Source organism: Crinia signifera, chromosome 1 (genome assembly GCF_055691185.1).
Source record: "Crinia signifera chromosome 1, ASM5569118v1, whole genome shotgun sequence".
Lineage (NCBI taxonomy): Eukaryota > Metazoa > Chordata > Amphibia > Anura > Myobatrachidae > Crinia > Crinia signifera.
In genome coordinates this window covers 136,396,747-136,419,275 of record NC_139217.1, presented here as the reverse complement: position 1 = coordinate 136,419,275, position 22,529 = coordinate 136,396,747, and the positions used below count along the sequence as shown (strand labels likewise).

At 42.8% G+C, this 22,529-nt stretch overlaps 1 protein-coding gene across 3 annotated transcripts in view; it reads left to right on the top strand.

The window, feature by feature from the left end:
* LOC146060543 (UPF0462 protein C4orf33 homolog) overlaps positions 1–22,529 on the top strand; it is a 79,825-nt gene that overhangs the window by 37,234 nt on the left and 20,062 nt on the right. For all 3 annotated transcript variants that reach the window (XM_083173860.1, XM_083173879.1, XM_083173869.1), the window contains exons 4-5: positions 4,448–4,508; positions 19,423–19,474. In XM_083173860.1, coding sequence (XP_083029986.1) covers positions 4,448–4,508; positions 19,423–19,474 — 113 coding nt within the window. The remainder of the gene's footprint in view (positions 1–4,447; positions 4,509–19,422; positions 19,475–22,529) is intronic.

Genomic DNA, 22,529 nt, shown 5'->3' with positions numbered 1-22,529 from the left:
GGTTGTAGGGATTGGGGAAAGGGGATGAATGGAAAAACCTGCGCACAAGTTACACCAATAGAATAACTAGTAATGTAGTTTTAATGTGTGTATATAATCCTAGATCCTAGATTTTTTGAACTAATACATAGGTTCCCAGAATATTAGTGGTCCACAGGACAATTGGTTTCCGGACCTGAATCAATACAAAATCGTCTCCAAACACCCTCAACCAAGAGATATTGGTGATTGGAGACAATACAGACAATAATTGGTGCAATACGTCTGATGTATACACAAAAAAATGTATTCCTAAAAATACACTCACAAACAAGAGAGGTATATAAAGCATAAAGTGATTCCACAGGGCAAATGCGGCTGGGCTTATCCAAGTGTCCCTCCTTCTCACCCACGATGTTACCAGGGAGCAGGGTTTGGTCGATTCCAGATGCCGGCTCAGGATGCACCACCTTGGAGAGGATGACAGCAGCAAGATCCACAGCGGGGGCTCACACACTTAACGCGTTTCAGACTGCTTGGTCCTTCATGATGAAGGACCAAGCAGTCCGAAACGCGTTAAGTGTGTGAGCCCCCGGTGTAGATCTTGCTGCTGTCATCCTCTCCAAGGTGATTTATATGCCTCCATTGTTTGTGAGTGTATTTTTAGGAATACATTTTTTTGTGTATACATCAGACGTATTGCACCAATTATTGTCTGTATTGTATTGTCTCCAATCACCAATATCTCTTGGTTGAGGGTGTTTGGAGACGATTTTGTATTGTTTCAGGTCCGAAACCAATTGTCCTGTGGACCACTGATATTCTGGGAACCTATGTATTAGGTCATGTATCCTCATTTATTTTTCTTGTAAAATTGTGGTGTGCACCTAAGAAAACTAGGGGTAGCGCTAATGGTTGGACAATACTTTTCCCAAATATTGCCTTTCTGTAGTTGGTAAATGAAAAACATACCAACATTGTCACAACCTATGCAGCATAACCCTTTGTCTTGCGCTGAGATCTGGGATTCATTTATTTTTTTAATATATAAAGGTATTGCTAAGGTTTCATTGTTACGGATCTTGGGTAAAAGACTGAGCTGGGCCATCATCAAAGACACATCTATTGCCCATTATGGCACCCTCATTCAACCAACAATGCATATTATCTGCTTACTGCTCTACTTCTTTCATGAGCCATCTTCTTGTCTTCCGCCATGACTGAATCAGCATCTCTGTGCCTATGCCCCACCACCCAGTTTAGTTGTTTTGACCTTTTCCACCTACTGGAGCCATTTCAGTCCCGTTCGTACGGGTCTGAATTCGGCCCCTTCCTCACAGTTTGGGGTTTTTACATGCGCATGCACATTTATGCGCATGTGCAAACCCCGGGAGCGAACAGCTTTGGCCAATTTGACACTCGCTGGGCCATTTGCTATAGAGGAAGCAGGTGGGGATGGCCAGGGGGCTGGTGCAGAGGAACGCCCAGCATTATATGGACATCCCCATAAATACACTGGGCCTTCCTCTGGGAATGCAGGCAGGTTGATGCCTGCCCCCTTTTCGGCCATCTCTGAAGGTAATAAACGTTACTTCAGACTGACTTTTATTACCAAAGGGGAGAGAGATCATTCAATGATCAGCAACCATCAAATGATTTATCTCTCCCCTTTGACTGCATGCGAGGGGCTGTGTTTGTGTACACATCCCTTTGCATGTAAGAGAGGGTATTTGGCAGCAGGGGAATTGGGGGGGGGGTAGGGGAAAGAGGGGAGGGTCGTTCGCTGGTGCGGCAGGTGACGCTTATCTGTTCCTTGCGAGTATACGCAGCCTAACAAACAGGTCTGAATCAGGCCCACTGTCTGTTATGTTCTATATTCTCCTGCATTCACTATTTTTAGGGTGTGGTATGCTATGTCAACATTCATAATGCTGACATGCTCATAATGTCAACATTAACCATGACTACATTCACCATGTATAATCTGGTGAAAGGTCAAAATGTTAGAATGTTAACATATCAACCTTGGTGGCCCAGAGGTCACTTACCTGCTCTTGCTGGGTGCAGAGGGTCCAGTGTGGCTTCTGTGTCCCCAAAGCCATGTGTGTGATCGCCACTTCTAAAGCAGAGCTATGATCCCCCAGCATTTGGTAGGTATCGTAACCCTATCCTTAACCTCTACCACTAACCCTCCCACTGGCGCCTAACCCTACCCTCACCCTGCATCCTAACCCCTCCCCCACATTGTGACTCTCTAACCCTCTGCAGCTTAACCGTGCAGCCTAACCCTACCCTCACCCTGCAGCCTAACCCTATTATTGGCATTCTGAGCATGTTGCCTGTTGACATTTAAAAAATATTGACATCATAAATGTTGACATTGTGGTGTTGATGTAGTAAATGTGAACCTAACAAGTGCACCCCCTCTTTTTATACTACCTTTGTTATAGTTTATTCTCTGCATAAGTTCAGCATATTCAATAGAATAAAAGGCTAACGCTTCTCCTCTCCTCCATGAAGAATTTCAATAGCTTTGCTTGCTGATGGCAACTAGATGGAGCCCAATGGAGCAGGTTAAGTGTTGCTCTGTTCAGGCTCGCCCAGCCACCAGCGCTGACATTACTGTTATGTTTTTACATCTTTGCAGCCAAATCCTACAGTTTAATGCAGTTTAAAAAGAGTCAAGAGGCAGAAAGGTCGGCAGGGGAGGCCAAATGATCAGACATGTCTCCAGCATCTGGCCCCAGCATAGTTGTGCTCCTTGTAATGTGCAGTGTGACATCATTTCCTTTGTTACATGCAAAGGAGACACAACCATCAAGCAGGGGAAACAATATATAGCACTATATGTTTGCTGCTAATTGCAGGCAGCATCGATAGAGTACCTTGGCGCATACACCGTCTATCATAAATCCTCAGCTGCATAAACATCTGCATTGCATACAAATCTGAAGCAGGCTCTATGAATTTTGGAAGAAGGCTTAGTACCTGTGTCACATTTAAAGTAAACTGACTGCCCACAAACAGATGGAGCGCCTCTCAGCCAGCGTTGGGAATCGCTAGATTCCCTTAGCTGATGATTTCCGCGGAGAGGCGCTCCAACTGACGGGGATGCGCGAGCATCTGAAACGCATGCGCATTCCCCTCAACACGGCGGCGGGGAGCACTTTCCCTGCCCGTCTCCACTTCAGGGAGACGGGCAGGGTTAGGGGGGAGCTGGGGGCAGCTGCTGGGGGGCATCAGAGGAGCTGAAATGGGTGGCGGAGGGTTCAGTTGGAACGGGGTGTGCGAGCATCTTGTGCTTGCGCCCCCTTCTGGCGGATGGTGGTGGCTGGCGGTTGGCTATTTGATCGCCAGGAGCAGCTCTAATGAGATGTGCATTATGAGACATAATATACACTTAGGCCCTTATTCAGATCTGATTGCAGTACAAATTTGTTCTCAAAATGGGCAATACCATTTGCACTGCAGGTGGGGCAATGTAACATAAGGAATATGGACCTTACTGTATGACTGCATTAGGTGTGGGCCCAAAAAGTGACTTTTTACAAAAGCAATCAAGTCTTCCCTGTTGTTCTTATTTTGGTAGTTTGTAGTATTTCTTTGTGTCTGTAGGGAACAGAGCAGATAATACTGTAGAGGAACAATAGATCTTTTCTCCTTTGCATTTAATTTGCACAGGAGAGTCTGACTACATATAATGTCACTGTACTATTTCCTACTATAGTGCTGTACTTACCACCTGATGACCACTTGTACATTGTCAGGGGAAAGGTGGCCATACACTACTGTTTTGTAACACAGCAGTGTATGGCCATCCGATCCCACACAATCCGCCTGGGACCTTCCTGCACCACATTACATCCGGTCCTTTCACATGTGATGTATAGCATATGACCCATGTTCGACGCCACCGGGAAGGGGGTCCGAGTCAGAGGTCAGACCTCCGACCCAGGTCTAATGTGCACGGGACCACATATCGAACACAATGGAACATCAAAGGTACCCAAATCGCTATAGTGTATGCGGGCCTGTACAGTGTACAGGCTGGCCACATTTTTACATCATGTATGTGTCTCAAGGTGCCATTTTGAATCCATTATTTATGCTTGACATATCCTGGATAAAGCAGATTTACTTCCCAAATATTATTGATGGGAGCAACTAACAGAGACCGATGAGAAAGTCAATAATTCCAGCAACCTGTGATGTCACCATTATTGCTGGATCCCTGCTCAGTAGAAGAACAAAATATCACTGTATCTTCATAAACAAAATATCTATAGCACAGCTGGCTGAAATGGTCTCAATAAAATAACCGTGGGCATCTCTGCACCACACAACTTCTCTTCCATGCTATCAAAACAAAGGGTTTTAACAAAAATGGCATCTTCCCATGTGTCACTTAGGCTCCATCAGACCAATAAATGTTCATATTTCTATCCTGTCACTATTTTCTCTTTTGCAGTGGTTGAATCCTTTTTTCTGAACAGCAAGACCACTCAATATCTGGAAGTAGAGCTGTGCCCGTAAGTACATTTCTGCCTTTGTGTAAAATCATTTGTGATGAAAACAATGACTTAAAGCCGACAGCACTGAACTGTGAATGCTATAGACATTTAGCAATGAAGCAGGTACAACATTGACTGTAAATGTACATAGTTTCTATAAACTGTTAAGCTTTGACAGACCTGACCCTTTGTCAATGTAAGTCAGAAAGAATGACTCTATTTTACACTGTCAGTGAAACTCAGCCAAGAGGGAAGCATTTTGGATTAAGACATGTTTTAGTTGGCTGATGTACAAGCGAGCGTGAAGTCTTTAAACCTTGCTACTGAGAAACTGAATGACATATACACACGTCTTTATCCACACGCTGCAATGTCTTTGGCAGCCAACTGTAGTAAATGTTGATGTTTTAGGGAAAAAGATACAGTATTGGTTTCATCCGTTGCTATTCTCCACCTGTCTTATGCTCCTTTTATTTGCCCTATGTACTTCCTTCTTGGTGTCTATATATATATAAAAAAATCAACATTTTAGAACCACTTTAATTCGTTCTTTCATCAGGATAAATGATACAAGCTATGGAAACCTTTATTTAGTATACAACACCTGTGCAATCAATCAGCCACATATTACAGGCGCTGCTTGTGACGTGTTGCTGATTGATTGCACATGTGGTGTATACTATATAAATGTGTCCATTGTTTGTATCATTTATCCTGACCAAAGAATGTATCAAAGCGGTTCTGAAAGTGTGCATTTTTCAATTTTCTATGAGTGTCGCCCGTCATCCAACCCAGCTGTAAGCACCAGAGCACCAGACGCCATGAGTTTCAGCATCCCATACTCTGTGCATGTAATAAAAAAAAAATATATATATATATATACACATATATATATATATATATATATATATATATATATATATATATATATATATATATACATATATATATATATATATATACATGTGTGTGTGTGTGTGTGTATATATATATATATATATATATATATATATATATATATATATATATATATATATACTTGTAGTTTTTTGGCACTCTGGATTAAATGATTATGCCACGGTACCTTCCAAGTATGTTGATATATAAACACATATCCACTTGGTACCTGGCAGGGTCCTTGTAGAATCAAGAGGCGGCACTCGTCAGTCTTTTTCAAAGATAATTATATTTTGTGCAAAATATGAGGAAGTCACAATTGACGAAACATGTTGGGCAGCTTCTAAGACCTACCTCACTTTTTACCTATGAGCTAAGCACTTTATCTACCTTATTTTGTGTATTATTAATAGACGTCTTTTATTCAGCATATGCATTGTGTTTTTAAAAAAAACCACAGCCATATTATTTAGGTTTTTACTTAACCATTTTTACCCTAAATTTTATTGTATTTACTCTGAACTTGTATCCTTTTTTAGTGTGTAAACCCCCTCATTGAATAAATTCTTTGTATTACTGTATACAGTACCTATTCATAGTCCTACTTTGTAACAAAAGTCGCCGATATCAGAGAGTAATTTTTTCCATATCCCATTGCTCTTAGACGGCCCACCACTGTTTTTTCTCAGACTTGAGCTGACGCCCCGATAGTCTAGGGCAGGGGTGGGGAACCTCAGGCCCGGGGGCCGTATGCGGCCCCGGTAGCCGGTCTGAGTGGCCCGCCCAATGGCTTTGCTGGGAGTTAAGTACATGGGAATTCTCGCGAGAAGTCGGTAGTTCTCACAAGATTCCTCTTAATCAACAGCAGCCGGAGACTATCAGTCCTATTCAGCGGCAGCCGCCGGAGCATTGGACAGCTGGAGCAGGACAATTTGTAAGATCATTTTTTACATATGGCCCCCAAAGGATTTTTTTTCCCCATACAAATGGCCCTTGGCACAAAAAGGTTGCCCACCCCTGGTCTAGGGGGAGTTTTTTTGTTATTTGGGACCTAAGATCTGCATCTCTCGCACTGTGTTTTTTTTTTTATCTTGGCGCTAAATCCCATCTCTTTCTGTACCCATATATATATACTTGTAGTTTTTTGGCACTTTGGATTAAATGATTATGCCGTGGTGCCTTCCAAGTATGTTGATATATAAACACATATCCACTTGGTACCTGGCAGGGTCCTTGTAGAATCAAGAGGCGGCACTCGTCTGTCTTTTTCAAAGATAATTATATTTTGTGCAAAAACTTTAAGGCATATCAACTAAACAACAAAACACCATGTTTTTGCACCATGTAACTACATTTGTATAAAGACCTTTATTTAATTTAAAAAAACTAAAACTCTGGTTTCATATTTATTACATAAATACCACCATCCTTCCCAACCCATAACATTTCAAACCAAACAGTGGGTGTCAATTAAAGCTCATTGGACTAGTTGACCGAATTATAAACATCTGAATTTGATTTACTGCCTCCTGTAACGTTATTCAGTGGGTGGGGCTTGATTAATGCTACTAGAAAGTGGCGCATTTGGTTAGGTTATACTGTGCTGTCTGGCTCCCCGGAGGGGGAAGCATTCTGTTGAAATTCATAGAAACTGGAAATCTCCTTTAAATCTATAAAAGCATGGTGCTGCGTCAGATTCAAGCTACTGTAATCTATTTCTTTGTTTTGCTCTGTATAACAGTGGAGAATGTATAGTAGATTACCGTGCTTATGGGTTTTTGTCACATTTCAGTTGAGTAACTGTTAAAATAAACAGCAAGTAAAAGCAGAAAAAAACATTGAACGTCCTCAAGCTTAAATAGTACTTGTCACCACTGTTTGTAACATTCAACAAATAAATCCTTTATAAAGAAATGTGTATGCTTTTATGTTTTGCTGTGTTATTGTGTTTTGATCTTTCTTTCACACATTTAAGTAATATTTATAGTGTATATATATCCTAAAAGAATAATTAGGCCAGGCATGTCCAAACTGTGGCCCTCCAGCTATTGTGAAACTACACATCCCAGCATGACTTGCCATAGTTTTAGCATCGCTAATAGCAAAATTGTGGCAAGGCATGATGGGACATAGGTGAATCTAGGGGGTGGTCCGGGGGTGCACATTTTGTAGCTGAGGGGTGGGGCTTTCCAACGAGCCCAGCCCCATGTCTCTAGTCCCCTGGGAACCGGAGATACTGCCAGGCAAAGCTGGAACGTTTTCCCTATAGGATAACATGGGACCCGCTAATTCCGACCGCCACCCAGTTCAACGGCTGCCAGTTCCCCCTTCGGCATCACTGAAGCTCAAGGTTGATCTCAGTCGAACCGAAATCGCTGGGCCTTCAATCTGATACCAGGCTGGATCCATATGGGTTAATTGGTTCCAGGGATATTGAGGTTAAACCAATTTTTTTTTAATTTCTTAAATGTAATTTCATGACTGTTTATGTTCTTCGAGGGCAGATTTCTCTGGAACCAAACAGTCCAGTTTCACGGGACCAAAATCATTCGAAGCCAACTCAAAAGTTCTTCAATATGATACTGGTCCATGTAAATGGGTCAGTTGGTTTCCGAAGATATAGCTGGTTGGTTAAAGGGGGGTAGGGAGAGGGGAGTGGTTGTCTCTCCCCCTCACACCAGAAAATGCAGGGACTGGGCTGGAGTATAAGGGGTCAGCCTGGGAATGTCCCTGCATGATCCTGGGACCATATTCCCGGGTAAATCCCTGCATTTTCTGTTGAGAAAGGGGAATTATTTCAAACAGCCGTGACCTGCAGTGCTCTGAATACAGCCGGGCAGCCCCCTGCTCTCTGCCCAGCTGTCAATGACTGTCACCCCTGCAGCTTCCTCTCCATTTTTTCTCCCAGCTTTCACCTCAGCCTGCCCCCCCCTTTAATCATGTGGTGCCAGCGCCTGGCGTGCTCCCCCGACATCATGCACAACAACAGCGCGCACAATATTTCAAATGTCCACTCGGCTAGAGGGGACACCAGGAGGGGATTGGGCGCGTGCTCTGCGCTGCGCTCTGCTCCTCTCCCCATAGAAGCAGCTGCACCGCTCTCCATCTCTCCCTGCAGCAGCAGCGAAGGCTCATATAAAAATTTACAGTGGCACTTTTGGGGGCATTGCTTAAGGGACGCTACAAGTGGCGGTATGTGGGGGCATTACGCATAATGTGTGGCTTAATGTGTAAGGGGCTTTACGGTGTGCAGCATCATGTGTAGCGGCATTATATGTGCAGCATCATGTGTAAGGGGCATTATGTATGCAGCATCATGTGTAATGGGTACTATGGTGCACGGCATCATGTGTAATGTGTACTATGGTGCGCGGCATCATGTGTAATGGGTACTATGGTGCGCGGCATCATGTGTAATGGGTACTATGGTGTGCGGCATCATGTGTAATGGGTACTATGGTGTGTGGCATCATGTGTAATGGGTACTATGGTGTGCGTCATCATGTGTAATGGGTACTATGGTGCCATCAAGCAAGAACCCCCTAGCAATGAGCACGTAGGTAAGCAGCACCTATGTTGCAAATATGTAATGGGCATTACAGTTTGTTATATAGTATGTAATGGGCATCACGATGTGTGGCACAATGTGTAATGGGCATTATGGTGTGTGGCCTTATGTGTAATTGGCATTACGGCGTGTGTCTTTATGTGTAATGGGTATTACGGAGTTTGCTAAAATGTGTAATGGACATTACTGTGTATGGTCTAAAGTGTAATACCACACCCCTTTTTGTGATGCCACGCCTCCTTCCCATGAGGCCATGCCCCCTATTTCCCGCGCGGCTACACCGCGCAAGGTCCCCCTGCTATTATGTCTAGATCTGGGACCACCCATTACCATAATCTAGATTATAATAATAATAATCTAGATCCGCCTATGTTCACAACAGCTGGAGGGCCATAGTTTGGACATGCCTGAATTAGGCTAACCATTCTATATACTACTTACTAATACTTTAAACCAGGACACTAATGAATTTAACACAGTTTCAGCGGCTGGCTGACTTCAAATCTGCATTTCACTTCATTTTAAGCATCCACAGAACCTGCGTAATTCATTATACCCCTTTCACATCGCAACTAATAACCGGGTTCATGCCGGTTTGTTGCCGGTTTGACCCAGTAATAGATGCGATCTGAAAGGGCTTACATGGTTCAGCAAACCAACAGCAGGGATCCTGTGCAGTGTGAACGGGTTAATTGGGTCGAGTGACCCAGTTCCTGTTTACACTGATGGAGGAGGTAATGCTTGAAGCAGTGTCATTTTCAAGCTCTGGCGCCTCTCTTGCCCCCGATCACGCTAGTTAACCGGGTCGCTGAAGGGGCCAGAGAGAGCAAAACGCAGGGTTGCTTTGGGACTGTACCATATCAAAGTCCCATGCAACCCTGCATTTTGCGATCTGAAAGGGGTATTAGTGTCCCAGTTTAAAGGGATGGTATGGAAAGCCTAAGTATAAGCAAATGTGATTATTAAAATAAAAAAAAAAGAACGGTCCTTTTCAAAGACTATCCACACATATTCCGCAGCGCTTTACAGAGACTACTTGAACATTCACATCAGATCAGAACATTCACATCTGATGACACCGATTTATAAACATAAATGGAATATTCAAGACATTTCCAAGCACTTCCAAGATTCCAGAGTGTTATCATTCCTTAAGAGTTTGGCCTTGACAAATCTAAAGTAATCCATTGTCTAATATCAATGTTTATACATCTACCAGAAGGGAAATATCTGTATTGTGAATTGGAGGATGACAAGGATAAAACACTGCTCTCAAAAACAAAGCAAACAATGTACATTCCATTCTTGTTGATTCTACTACAAAGGTACAAAATTCCATTTGTAAACCTGAAATTGTCTCATTACTTCTTTTTTTTTTAAAGCACAATACTAAAAATCTGACATAACGAGCAAAAATATTGCCTTTATAATAAACTAACCAAAGCAATCACTCCATGAGACACGGAGGTCAAATGTTTTGTGTTTTGTGTTTTATGAATGCTTTGAAGATTTAGGATTACAATGTCTTTCATTTATTAAGGAAAAAAATATTCTGATTTGTACCAAGAAAATTAGGCTAAAGCTTAATGCTGATGTTGATAATGCAGAGCTAAAGTGATACTTAGGGGGACATTTACTAAGATTGGAGTTCTATTGAAGATGGGTGTTGCCCATAGCAACCAATCAGTTTCTACTATTTATTTAGCACCTTCTGGAAGATAATAGATAGAATCTGATTGGTTGCTATGGGCAAGATCCCATCTTCAATAGAACTCTCATCTCAGCAAATCTGTCCCTTAGGGCCTTATTCTGTTTTTTGTGGTCCGTTCCGAATTCTTTCGGAAATGACCGAAAGCCACGCTGTGCGGACATTCTAAGAATACACGCCCACAGGTCGTCCGTATCCCTTCGGACGGACTCACTAAGAAGAGGGAGTGTCTTCGGACTACATCCAAACGTGCGTGTGCGGTGGGAACACATAAATTCTGCACGGTCTTACAGCGTCCGAACGGAGGGGAAGCTGACCGTACGCACCGAGTTGGTGTATTTGTGCAAACCTCACTACCAATGTTCCCTCTAATTTTACGAAAGCTGTGTGCGGCTAAAGATTTTGGCTGTGCAACTTTGGAATGAAATTTACATTTTTGTGCGTCACTTATATATAACTGGAAAATGACGTTCAACATTTGTGTTAACTTTACTTCAAAATGATATTAAACATTGAAACATTCAAAATACAGTACACAATGTAGTTAATGGGTGAAGCACACGTTAATTGAGTCCACAACTGCAAAAAGGGACCACTGCTGCTTTGTGCGCTCAGTTGTGTGCACGCTCGTCAAGGTGTGTGCGCGCGCACGTGTGCACAGCTTAGAGGGAACACTGCTCACTACTCTATTCGGAACTCATGCTTCTGCAACATGACAGACTTATCCAATTAGCCAACCTCATAACACATTGATTATTTTGAAATGTAATCAATTAATTCCTAATTTATAATTAAACACATTACTAGCACTTTAGATTAACCCTTACATCATGTTAAGTGGTATTCATTGTTGCCCCTTTACCTATGTTTTATGTATGCATACTATATATTATTTGCACGTCAAATGCAATAATCTACAATGTGCAAATTATGAGTAACACATAATAAAGGTCACTTAACTACAGTTATAAACACAGTACGTGTGTGTATACATCATTATGCATATTGGCTAATGTTATTTGTACTACAATTATAGTAATTGTGTGTCATGCAAGGATTTGCACACTATAATAAAGGTACTCTACCTCGCTGTGCTAAAACACACACATACACACCAACACACCTTCAACACCATTTTTTCATTACCCTTCACTTTATTACACTTGTATGCAAACACACATCTATATACAGTATCTACCTTTTGCAAGTGACATAAATATATTACACCATTTACACATATACAGTAAAATTGTACAAAAATACACAGACAACTTCTAACTGGCAATAACTATTTATTAATAGGAAACAAACCCCAAAAAAATTAAAGGAGCAGGTCAGACAGATCCTGTAGATCTGCAGCCAGCAGTAGGAGGTGCTGGCGCATTCGCTGGAGGGCACATCGGACGCCCTCGCCGACTTCCCTCTGGTCATCTGTGGGCATGTTAAAGGGGGTTAAACATTACTATTGATATTCAGGTAGACATTTTACATTGTGATAGCTAAATTCAATCCAAATGACCTACAGCATGATAAATCATAGATAGACACAATTACATAGGCTATTGTTTTTCAAATGAAAACAACTACTATGATGGTGACACACACACACACACACACACACACACACACACACACACACACACACACACACACACACACACACACACACACACTGGTTTACACTATACAATCTGTTACTTATAACATTAATTGTCAATGTATGTTTAAAAAGCACACCAACACTTGAACCTCACAGACTTGTCCATCCTTACCACTCAGCAATGTACTATAAAGCTACAACCAGTATAAGTTCTTCCATTTTTGCATAAATATAATCGATCAAGTCAATGGCATGTGATCAAGTTGTGGCTCTTATTCCTGTCCTTTCCGTAATACATACTAACCTATGTGTGATGTTGTTGCTGCTGGTGAAGGCTAATACCATCAGGGTTTCAAAAGTTGTAAGCAACAGGCTAATGGATACATTATGGCCTTGTTAGTGATGTATATTTTATGCGCCTGATTTTCAATTATCTATAGAGGCCAAACATTTTTGTACAATGTACCCCATACTCTATTTATGCCATAGTCCATCGTCCATCGTGCACATAACATATACCACTAATCAACAACATGAGGCTATAGATTGTAAGCTTGCAGCAGGGCCCTCTAACCCCCAAGTCTGTCTGTTGTTACCCACTTTGCTATATTACTGTTTACTATTGTAAAGCACAATGGAATCTGCTGTGCTACATAACAAACTGTACATAAATAAATAACTAATGAGGCATTTTGTATACGTACCACTTTCCACAACCTCGACACCCATTTCTTCCACCAGGTTGGTGGGTGGTGGGTAGTTGGTTGGTGGGAGGGTGCCTTCAGTGTCGGCAGTGTAGAAGGGTGGAGAAGGGAGGGAGAATGAGGAGGTTTGGGTGGGGGTAGGGGTAGGCTCTTGGGTTTGGGTAAGGTTGTGGGTAGGGGTAGGCTCGTGGGTAGGGGAAGGGGAGTGGGTTTGGGTAAAGTCGTGGGTAGGGGAAGGGGAGTGGCCCTCCTCCTCACGGGCCTGTCTTGCTCTTTCCCGTGCTTTGTAAATAAGAAACAATAAAGCAATGGATGAGTGCCAATTATGGGACATTATTTTATTAATCAAATTCAATATTCATATACAATTACATATTATATCCAAATGACTGCATGTCAAAGAGGAAGTATCACACATATAGTATATGCCATTTATACCTCATTGACACCCACTTACCCTTATTGACACCCACTTACCCTCATTGACACCCACTTACCCTCATTGACACCCACTTAACCTCATTTACTTATATTAGTTCTTAATGTGAAAATGAAAGCATTCACTGGCAATTATGTGTTTATAGTGTAAAAACTCAATCCGGGGAGATGGGGGGGTTAAAATTTGCCACCAGGGGCAGAGAGCCCCTTAGGCGTTGAATAGGGCGGAGGGGCGGCTGCCGGGCGAATCTCCCTGAAGGGAGAATTGCGGCGAAAGTGCAGTGAATCCTACACAGGATTCTCTGCCGCCCGCGATTCTACCCATTCTGCCCCCATTGAAATATACCAGCGAATTGCAGCGAGCATGAAACAGAGAACTGGCCGGCATTCACTGTTCGCTTTCGGCGAACAGTGAACATTGAATAGGGTGAATCACATTTTCGGTGAAAAAGAATTCACCGCAAGGAGTGAAAACAGCCCGATTCGGCGAAAAAAATGGTGAATCGGGAGCATTGAATACTGCCCTCTGATTCACCCTATTCAATGTTCACTGTTCGCCGAAAGCGAACAGTGAATGCCGCCCAGTTCTCCATTTCATGTTCGCTGCAAGTCGCTGGTGTATTTCAATAGAGTTTTCACTGGGTTTCACTGAGAGTGTATTCAATGCTAGGATGGGGAACTGCTTTCAGCATGATTTTCGCCATGATTCACCGTTTTGCAGTCAACATCTTTTTAAGGTGAACTGGAATGTGTTCTTTTAAAATAAAGGGTTTTTTTTAGGTGTAAAAATCAGTAATTTTATTCTCTGAAGGGGCATGCTATTTTTATTCATGTGCTTGCAGCACATGACTATATATTTAGCATTTAATTAATTGGTACTTACTGTATGTACTAACTGGGCTGCCGATTTTGAAATCGGGTCCATCGCATCACATCGCATCCGACCATATCGCATGGGATGCGATGCGATGGACCCGATTTTTCCATAGGATTCAATGTTAAAGCGTGGCGAGTGTAGCGAGTCCCGCGAGGGGACACAGAATACCTCGCGGGGGGGACACAGAATACCTCGCGGGGCTCGCTTCGCTCGCCACACTTCGGGCTCGGTGGCTTAAGTTAAGGCATACAATCAAAAAATCGGCAGCCCAGATAATACATAAGTACCAATTAATTAATTAAAAATGTTTTTATTTATTTCTTACACATTCGCCAGCAGGGGCGGAGAGCCGCTCATTACATATTCACTTCACACTGGTCCCGCTCATTACATATGCATGAGGAAGACCAGTGCAATGGCTCCCTCCACAGCGCCCCTGTCAGCTCTCCCTGGGGGGGGGGGGTGTGCAGCTTGTGCTGACTGTGTCCCCGGGAGCCCTCCTTCCCCCACACACATTCCGGCACAGGCAGGGAGGCTTCCACCTCCCTGCCTGCCGCCGTCTCCCAGCTCTCTGTGATCAAATGCCTACCTCCACTAACAGCAACCTACTGTATACCTACTATAGCACAGAACTTCAACAACTAAGTTATTCTCTTAGCTGCAGTATCAACACATCAGACAAAAAACAACAACATCAATACAGGAACATATAGTGACAGTATGAATATATTGACAGTGGTCTACCCTGATTTAGTTGTGGTTGGACCCTTTGACAGGTTACCTTGGCACCCAACTATAGGATATGGAGACATTTTCTTTCAGGGTGCTATTTGTGAACAGCTATTCATGAGAAAGACAGGATTGTGAGGATGTGTGGAGTGGGACCATCCCTCTACGCACAACCCCACCTAAGCTGTTATTACAATAGAGGGTGACAGCCCCACAGTTCACTCACCACTCTACTTGGAATGGGCCTCTCCTAATAGGTATTGATCTGTATCATGGGTCTAGGCCCACCAGAGGCCTGATCTGCACCACGGGCCTAGTGCCCACCAAACACCCACCAATAGTGATTTTAGCCTATTGCCCAAGTTACTTTATAATGTGAATGGGGCTCAAGCTCCAAACTGCTCTCCAACATAATGCTGATAAAGTGCCCATGGGCCTAACGCTGTGTCATAGGCCTATGCCCAACAACTGTGCCATGGGCTTATGCTCAATGACTGTGCCCACAGGCCTACTCCCAACAACTATGCCTGCGAGCCATGATTGACTCACGATTGGCCTGCCATTCAAAATGCTGCAGCCATTTTAGAGGAGCTTTAATCCTTGTGGACACACCAACGTCCCGCCACCATGCCCCAGTGTTGTCCCCGAAATATGGCATCGCCCACCAGCCAATGCATGAGCACGGGAGTAATAACACCAGAGGAGAGCAGCATATGACTTCCTGCTCCCCAGCTCAAAGATGTTTTCTCACAAAAAACGGGAAAGCTCTCTACTCTATAGACTATGGACCTCCTTCGCCTTCAACAATGTTACATAGAATTTGACGGCAGATAAGAACCACTTGGCCCATCTAGTCTGCCCCTTTTTTTAAACATGTTACCTCAAACCATATTTGATCCTTATTTTTTTGTAAGGATATCAATATGCTTATCCCAAGCATGTTTAAATTGTACTACTGTATTTGCGTCTACCACCTCTGATGGTAGGCTATTCCACTTATCTACTACTCTTTCTGTGAAAAAATTCTTCCTCACATTTCCCCTGAATCTTCCTCCCTCTAGTTTCAGTGCATGTCCTCGTGTTCTGTTGCTCCTCTTCCTGTGAAGAATGTCTCCCACCTGTACCTTGTTAAAACCCTTGATATATTTGAAAGTTTCTATCATGTCCCCCCTTTCCCTTCTCTGCTCTAAAGTATACATATTAAGATCTTTTAGTCTTTCTGGGTACGTTTTGTGATGTAGGCCATGCACCATTTTAGTTGCTCTTCTTTGTACAGTCATGTATTTATATCCTTCTGGAGATATGGCCTCCAGAACTGAACACAATACTCTAGGTGAGGTCGTACCAATGACCTATACAGTGGCATTATTACTTCTTTCTTTCTACTGCTGATACCTCTCCCTATGCAACCAAGCATCGGACTTGCCTTCTTCATTGCTTTGTTACATTGCCTACCTGCTTTTAAGTCCCCTGAAATAGTGACACCCCTCTCTTCCTCAGTAGTTTCCAAAAATGTTTTCTGAATAACTACATCCCTTTTTTGTGTCCCGCAATTTGGACATGCCCCTTTTTCCGGCAGTACCTTCCCATGGTCTAAAGGTGTCCATACACTTATGGGAGGTATCGCATGCCTTACTCGCATACCATAACCTGCCAACTGCCCACTAGGGAGCCGTCAGGCTACCGGGCGGCAGGATCACATTCGAAACATCATGTGTCCTCCTTTTGCATACTGTTGATTGAAAAATGTTGTTTAGTCACCCATACAGTTGTGTGCATCTCTGGATAGAGCCGCATCTGCATGTATGATTCAAGGGCCACAGTTTGGACATACCTGGTTTACCATTACTCATCATCATCATCATCATCAGTGAGCATTTGCACCTGCCCTATACTGTGTGAAAAAGTGACAGCTGACATTTGTGTGTACATAGCCTCACTGAGGTTTGCCTATTTAGAATGCCCAGTTACAACCCACTTACATCTCTTCGGTTTTAGGTGTAAAAGCAATCACAATATACTGTATACAACTGTGCTTCCCTCATGGAATGAGTGGGGAAGTGGGTACAGCTAAGTTTTCTGGGAACGCAGGTGAGGCAAAGACATGCCTTTATGAGATTATGTATACAGTGAAGGTGTATGGCCGCACCCCACCCAGTGACCACACCGCCAACAACTGACTTCTCTGTACCCATTTCCAAAGCCTGCACAGAGAGAATTTACACAAGATACACTACTCAAATGGGTATATGTTTAATGCTGGGTGCAAATATTACAGAGTATTTATTAATTAGCATTAATGACCACCTTTGATAAAGTTGTCAGTAGGACAGTAGTTGCTTTTTGGATGCCCTTATTGGAATTGTCTCAAAGACTTTCCCACACCTGGGTCCACAGCTGAAAACTAAAATTTTTGGGACACCACCACCTTCCGATTGTGGATTACAAACATCGCAATATCGTTGAGGACGCCTCTCCACTTGAGGACTGCTAAACATCCTCCAGCACAAAATCCTGCAAGGTTAAAGGACTCCCACATGTACTATAATCACACACTGGACCCATCCTGGGGAAACTGAACATTTCTAACCACCAATTGAGCTTTCCAAAGTGACACAAACGCGATTCCAACCTATAAGTATACAACCTTCGATTGTCCTATTTTTATTTTATTTTTACATTGAATACTATATATGTTTGTTTTAATAATTGAAAAATTGTCTACATTTTTATACCCATGCATTAAGTATATATTTTATACTAATTAATAAATACTGTGTAATATTAGCACCCAATTGATCCATTTCTAGCGCTCCACCTTTTTGTTTTACTTGTACCCTCTTAGGGGTTTTGACAGTAGGCGCCTGTTTTTTCCTTTAGCCGCAAGGCTAAAAGATACACTCTTTTATATGTTTAATGCTGCAAAACCCCAAATATGGGCCAGATTCAGACCTGATTCCTGTGAATTCACACGGTGGATAATATTAGAAGGACCGCGCATGCATACAGATTGTATTGTGCATGTAATGTGCATGGGCTAGCCCAAAGAGCGACAAAATTCAGCATCTAATCTGATCACAAGTTGATTGACAGGAAGCCACCATTTGTGAGTGTCACATGGCTGTTTTCAGGGAGTGTCCGTAAAAAAGCAGGCGCTCCCAACTATTTTCAGGGAAAATCATTTGATGGTGAGTTGCAAATGGATTTGCAGCTAGCTGCTGATTGGCTTGATTTTTGCAAGCCATCGTCAGATGGAGTCTAGTGGCAGCTATCGGATCGCAGGGCCCTGCTAAATCACCCAGCAGCGATGAGGTCCGGATGTTTTATAGCAATATGTTTTCCATACTAGTATATTTTGACCTTTTTTCTGCTTCCCAAACTTTCTTATATCACAGCACCCTAGTAATAAGAGTATTGTGGGCAGCACGGGTGGTGTAATGGTTAGCTTTACAGCCTCAGAGCACTGAGGTCATGGGTTTGATTCCCACCATGGCTGTAACGTTTGTATATTCTCTCATTACATGTGGGGTTTTTCTCCTGGTAGGCAGTGGTGCCAAGAGTGGGGAGGAGAGGGTACTAATTACCCGAACCTAGGTTTGATGAAGGGGCCCAGTGGGGCTCCCATCACCTGTCAGCTCCAACTACAGCAGCTCTTCTCAATCTTGAACCTGGCGCTGTATGCTGGGCTGCAGTGTGTCCATGGAGCTGCTTAAAGTACTATTTTTTCTGTATTTTATTCTAAGGTTGCATGGCCACGCCTCCCATGATTAGGCCATGCCCCCCTATAAAAGTACCTGGGCCCAGGTTAAATGGCACTCAACTTAATTAACCCTAGCATGAATAGTGTGCATGTATTTCTGGTAGGAAAGCTCCACTAGGAATGGGCAAATATTTTCTGTAAAGTGCTGCGCTATATGTGTGCACTATAAAAATAACTGGTAATACATATTAATATTAGCATACTTTGCTCAGCACCTCAGGTCAAATGTTTTCTATTGAGAAATTCAGCACATTATTATGTTAAATAAACTGTGCTTAGCTGTCAAACCTAGGGTCAGTTGGATGGTGGTGGACAGTGTTGTGCTTCTGTCCGTACACACATTTTATGATGCTGGCCACCAACACTATTTTTGCCTATTACTTTGACCATAAATAATTTGATTTGGTCCTGGTCCACCAATCAGTGGCACTCTTGCAATGGCACCCAGTTCAGGAATTACTGGGTTAGAGGTTTTATTATTACTATTTTATTATTATTATATTATTATTATGATTATTATTATTAATAATAATAATATCATTATTTTTTCAATTTTAAGAGATTCTTTTTCGTCCCTTGTCATTAAATTCCAGAACTATTTTAGTCTATTTTTACTCCTTTTTTCACATTTGTACATTTCATTCTTTCCAGGCACGGCCAGCATCTGGTTCTGCTACTGTCTGGAGTTCGAAATGCTTTTAAAGTGAGTACGGCAATACAGAAACACCACTATTTGCAATAATTACAGATACAAAAAAAAAAATTCAAGTGGAATCATATTTAGTAAACAAAGCAGTGCATTGGTAGCGACACCTCAACCTGGCATTATCACACTGTGAGTGTCGTAAGAAAGACTGATTTGTAATCGCTCAGGAATTACCAGTACCCTATAACTGGAATCTGCCATCTTTCGGAATAAGTGTTGCTTAGAGGGAGGTAATTCAAAGGGACATTAGCGCTGTGTGCTGAGGTGAAGCAATGATCATCCACATTCAGTTTTCACACCTCCTTCCCACTGGCAAAGAACAGTCATGAGATGTATTCAGGTCACACATATTTATAAATGGCAAGACTCATATACAATTCATACAGCAGTTAATGTTAAGTACATTGAAAATAGGTATTACAAATATTAATCCCTCGCGCCTGTAAAGGCAGAAACATTGCATAGAGTTCATTGTTAATTTCTTTTAGTATTAATGTTGTTCTGTGGTTAATTCATTAACTGGAAACTTTATCCCCTTAAAAACAGGTTAATTATCCTCAAACAAGTGGTGTGGTGTCTGCTGGGTTGTGTTATATGCTGCATAACAGCAATCTGCAGCTCTTATGCTACTAATTGGACCAAATAAACCATTCCCAATGGAGAAATACATTACTTTAGGGATTTATTTAAGTATAGCATAAGATTATATATATTCTCTCTCTCTCTCAAAATATATATATATAGATATGGGCAAATTTAGGGGTCAGGCTGCCCCTAGGCACAACATTTTTGCCCCCCCCCCCCCCCCCCCATATTTTAACAACTGACAGACAGACAAATGCTGTCTGTCAAACTCTAACTCACAGATATGGACACACAGACATACGTTGACTGACACACCAACCCCTAATGTTGACACTTGTACAGATGCTGACACACTGATGGTGACACACATAGACATACACTGACACATTGACACTGACACACTAACCCAGCCACACGCTAACACACGGATGCAGACACACAGGCAGGTGCTAACACACATACACAGTGATGCCGACTCACAGACAGATGCTAACACATAGATATACCAGTGCTGACATATGGACAGATGTTGACACCCTGATGTTGACACAGAACAGATCCTGACATGACCATGCATGCTGACACATTCACATGCATGCTGACACAGAAACCTACAATTTTTGCCCCACTTTACAGGTCAGTCACAGATGCCGGTACAGGGATACAGCTTGCAGGTGAGAAGAGGGCAGGGAGCTCCCCAGACACAACTGAGGGTGGGGGGTTCCCAGGCACGGCTGATGGGTGCATGCCGGAGACACGTTAAGAGGAAGAGCTGCTGCCATAAGGGGGTAGTGAATTTAGCTCTGCTGGGCGGGGGCTTTGGTGCCAGTCACAGCTGTCATAGACAGCTCCATGTGAGCCGGGAGGGGGGGACAGGAGGAGGAGAGGCTGCTGGATACAGTCCCCAGATGGATTGAGAGGCCCAGACCGCTCCACCAGGGCTTCAGTGCAGTACACAGCCCTGTGAGAGCTAGGGGAGGGGGGAGGAGAGAGGAGGAGTGGCTGCCAGACACAGCTGTCCGGCTTCAAAACCCCCCTTCACACACCCACCTTTGCTGGGTGTGTGAAGGTTTTTTTTGAAGCCAGACATGGCCACCCAGCGTTTGAGTAGGTGTGAGCAGGGGGTGGGGCCTTGGTGCCTAATTCAGTTGTAGGGTGTGTGTGGGGGGGAGAGGGTCGGTGGACAAACAGCTCTGCTGGGTGAGTGAGCATGGGAGTCAGGTGCCGCGGACACTGGTGGCTGCTGCCCGTAGTAGGTGCCACCCCTAAGTCCATGTATATATATGCTCGGGACCAAAAGCATTTTGGAATAATGGATTATTCCGTATTTTAGAATATTTTTATATTTAAATGAGGTACTGTATCTTGAATATATGTTGTATAAGCACATCAAAAAACATGAAATACACCCTATATTTTTTCGGTAGCACTGGAGACTCTAGATTTATTTTTATTTTTTTTATTTATAAACAGTTTCTTATATAGTGCATACATATTCTGCAGCGCTTTACAGAGTATAGTTGAACATACACATCAGTCCCTGCCCCGGTGGAGCTTACAATCTATATTCCCTACCACATGTACACGCGCACGCACACACATTCTTGGGTTCATTTTATTGGAAGCCATTTTAATCTACCAGTATATTTTTGGATTGTGGGAGGAAACCGGAGTACTCGGAGTAAACCCATGCAAGCGCAGGGAGAATATACAAACTCTGCACAGTTAGGGTCATGGTAGGAAACCCGTGACCTCAGCATTGTGAGGCAGTAATGCTAACCATTACACCATCCGTACTGCCCCAATTTGTGCAATGCCAGGTGCAAAATTCCCAGGAAACATCCGTGGGACTCAATTTTATGGGTGCAGGATATGTGGTATAGACCTTCCTGGACCTATGGGTCCATTATAGGTACACCTTGCACCCATTATATACACCAATGATTATCAATGCAAGGACCTTTGACTCTATATTTTGCCATTTAATAAAATGGGAAGCCATGCCCCTTACCACCTTTTTATTCTAGTGTCAAAACAAACCAAAATCCATACTGTAAATTGCTGAAATAATTGCCAAATATAATTCTTCTTCTCGGGAGCCTCCCGACCAATCTGGTAGAGTAGATAACTCCTAGCTACCCCAGCAACCAATGACGGACAACATTCTGGGATAATTGGCACCTTTGGCCAGCTTGTAAAACTCCCCCCATTTTGCAGCATATTGCCTTGTTCTATACTCGCTCATTGCAGGATGGATTCACTTCTGTGATGTACTGTATGATTGTATGTCTGTGGTACATGCGCATTACCCACTCCTTTTTAGAAGGTTTGATACATCTCCTCTTTAAACTTAAAGAGAAAATAAAAGAGAAAAGGGGGGACAAAATAAAAATGCGCAAAGAGAAAAAGACAGGTTGAGAGATAGATATGGTGAGGTGAAAAAAACAATAGAGACAAAGAAAATAAG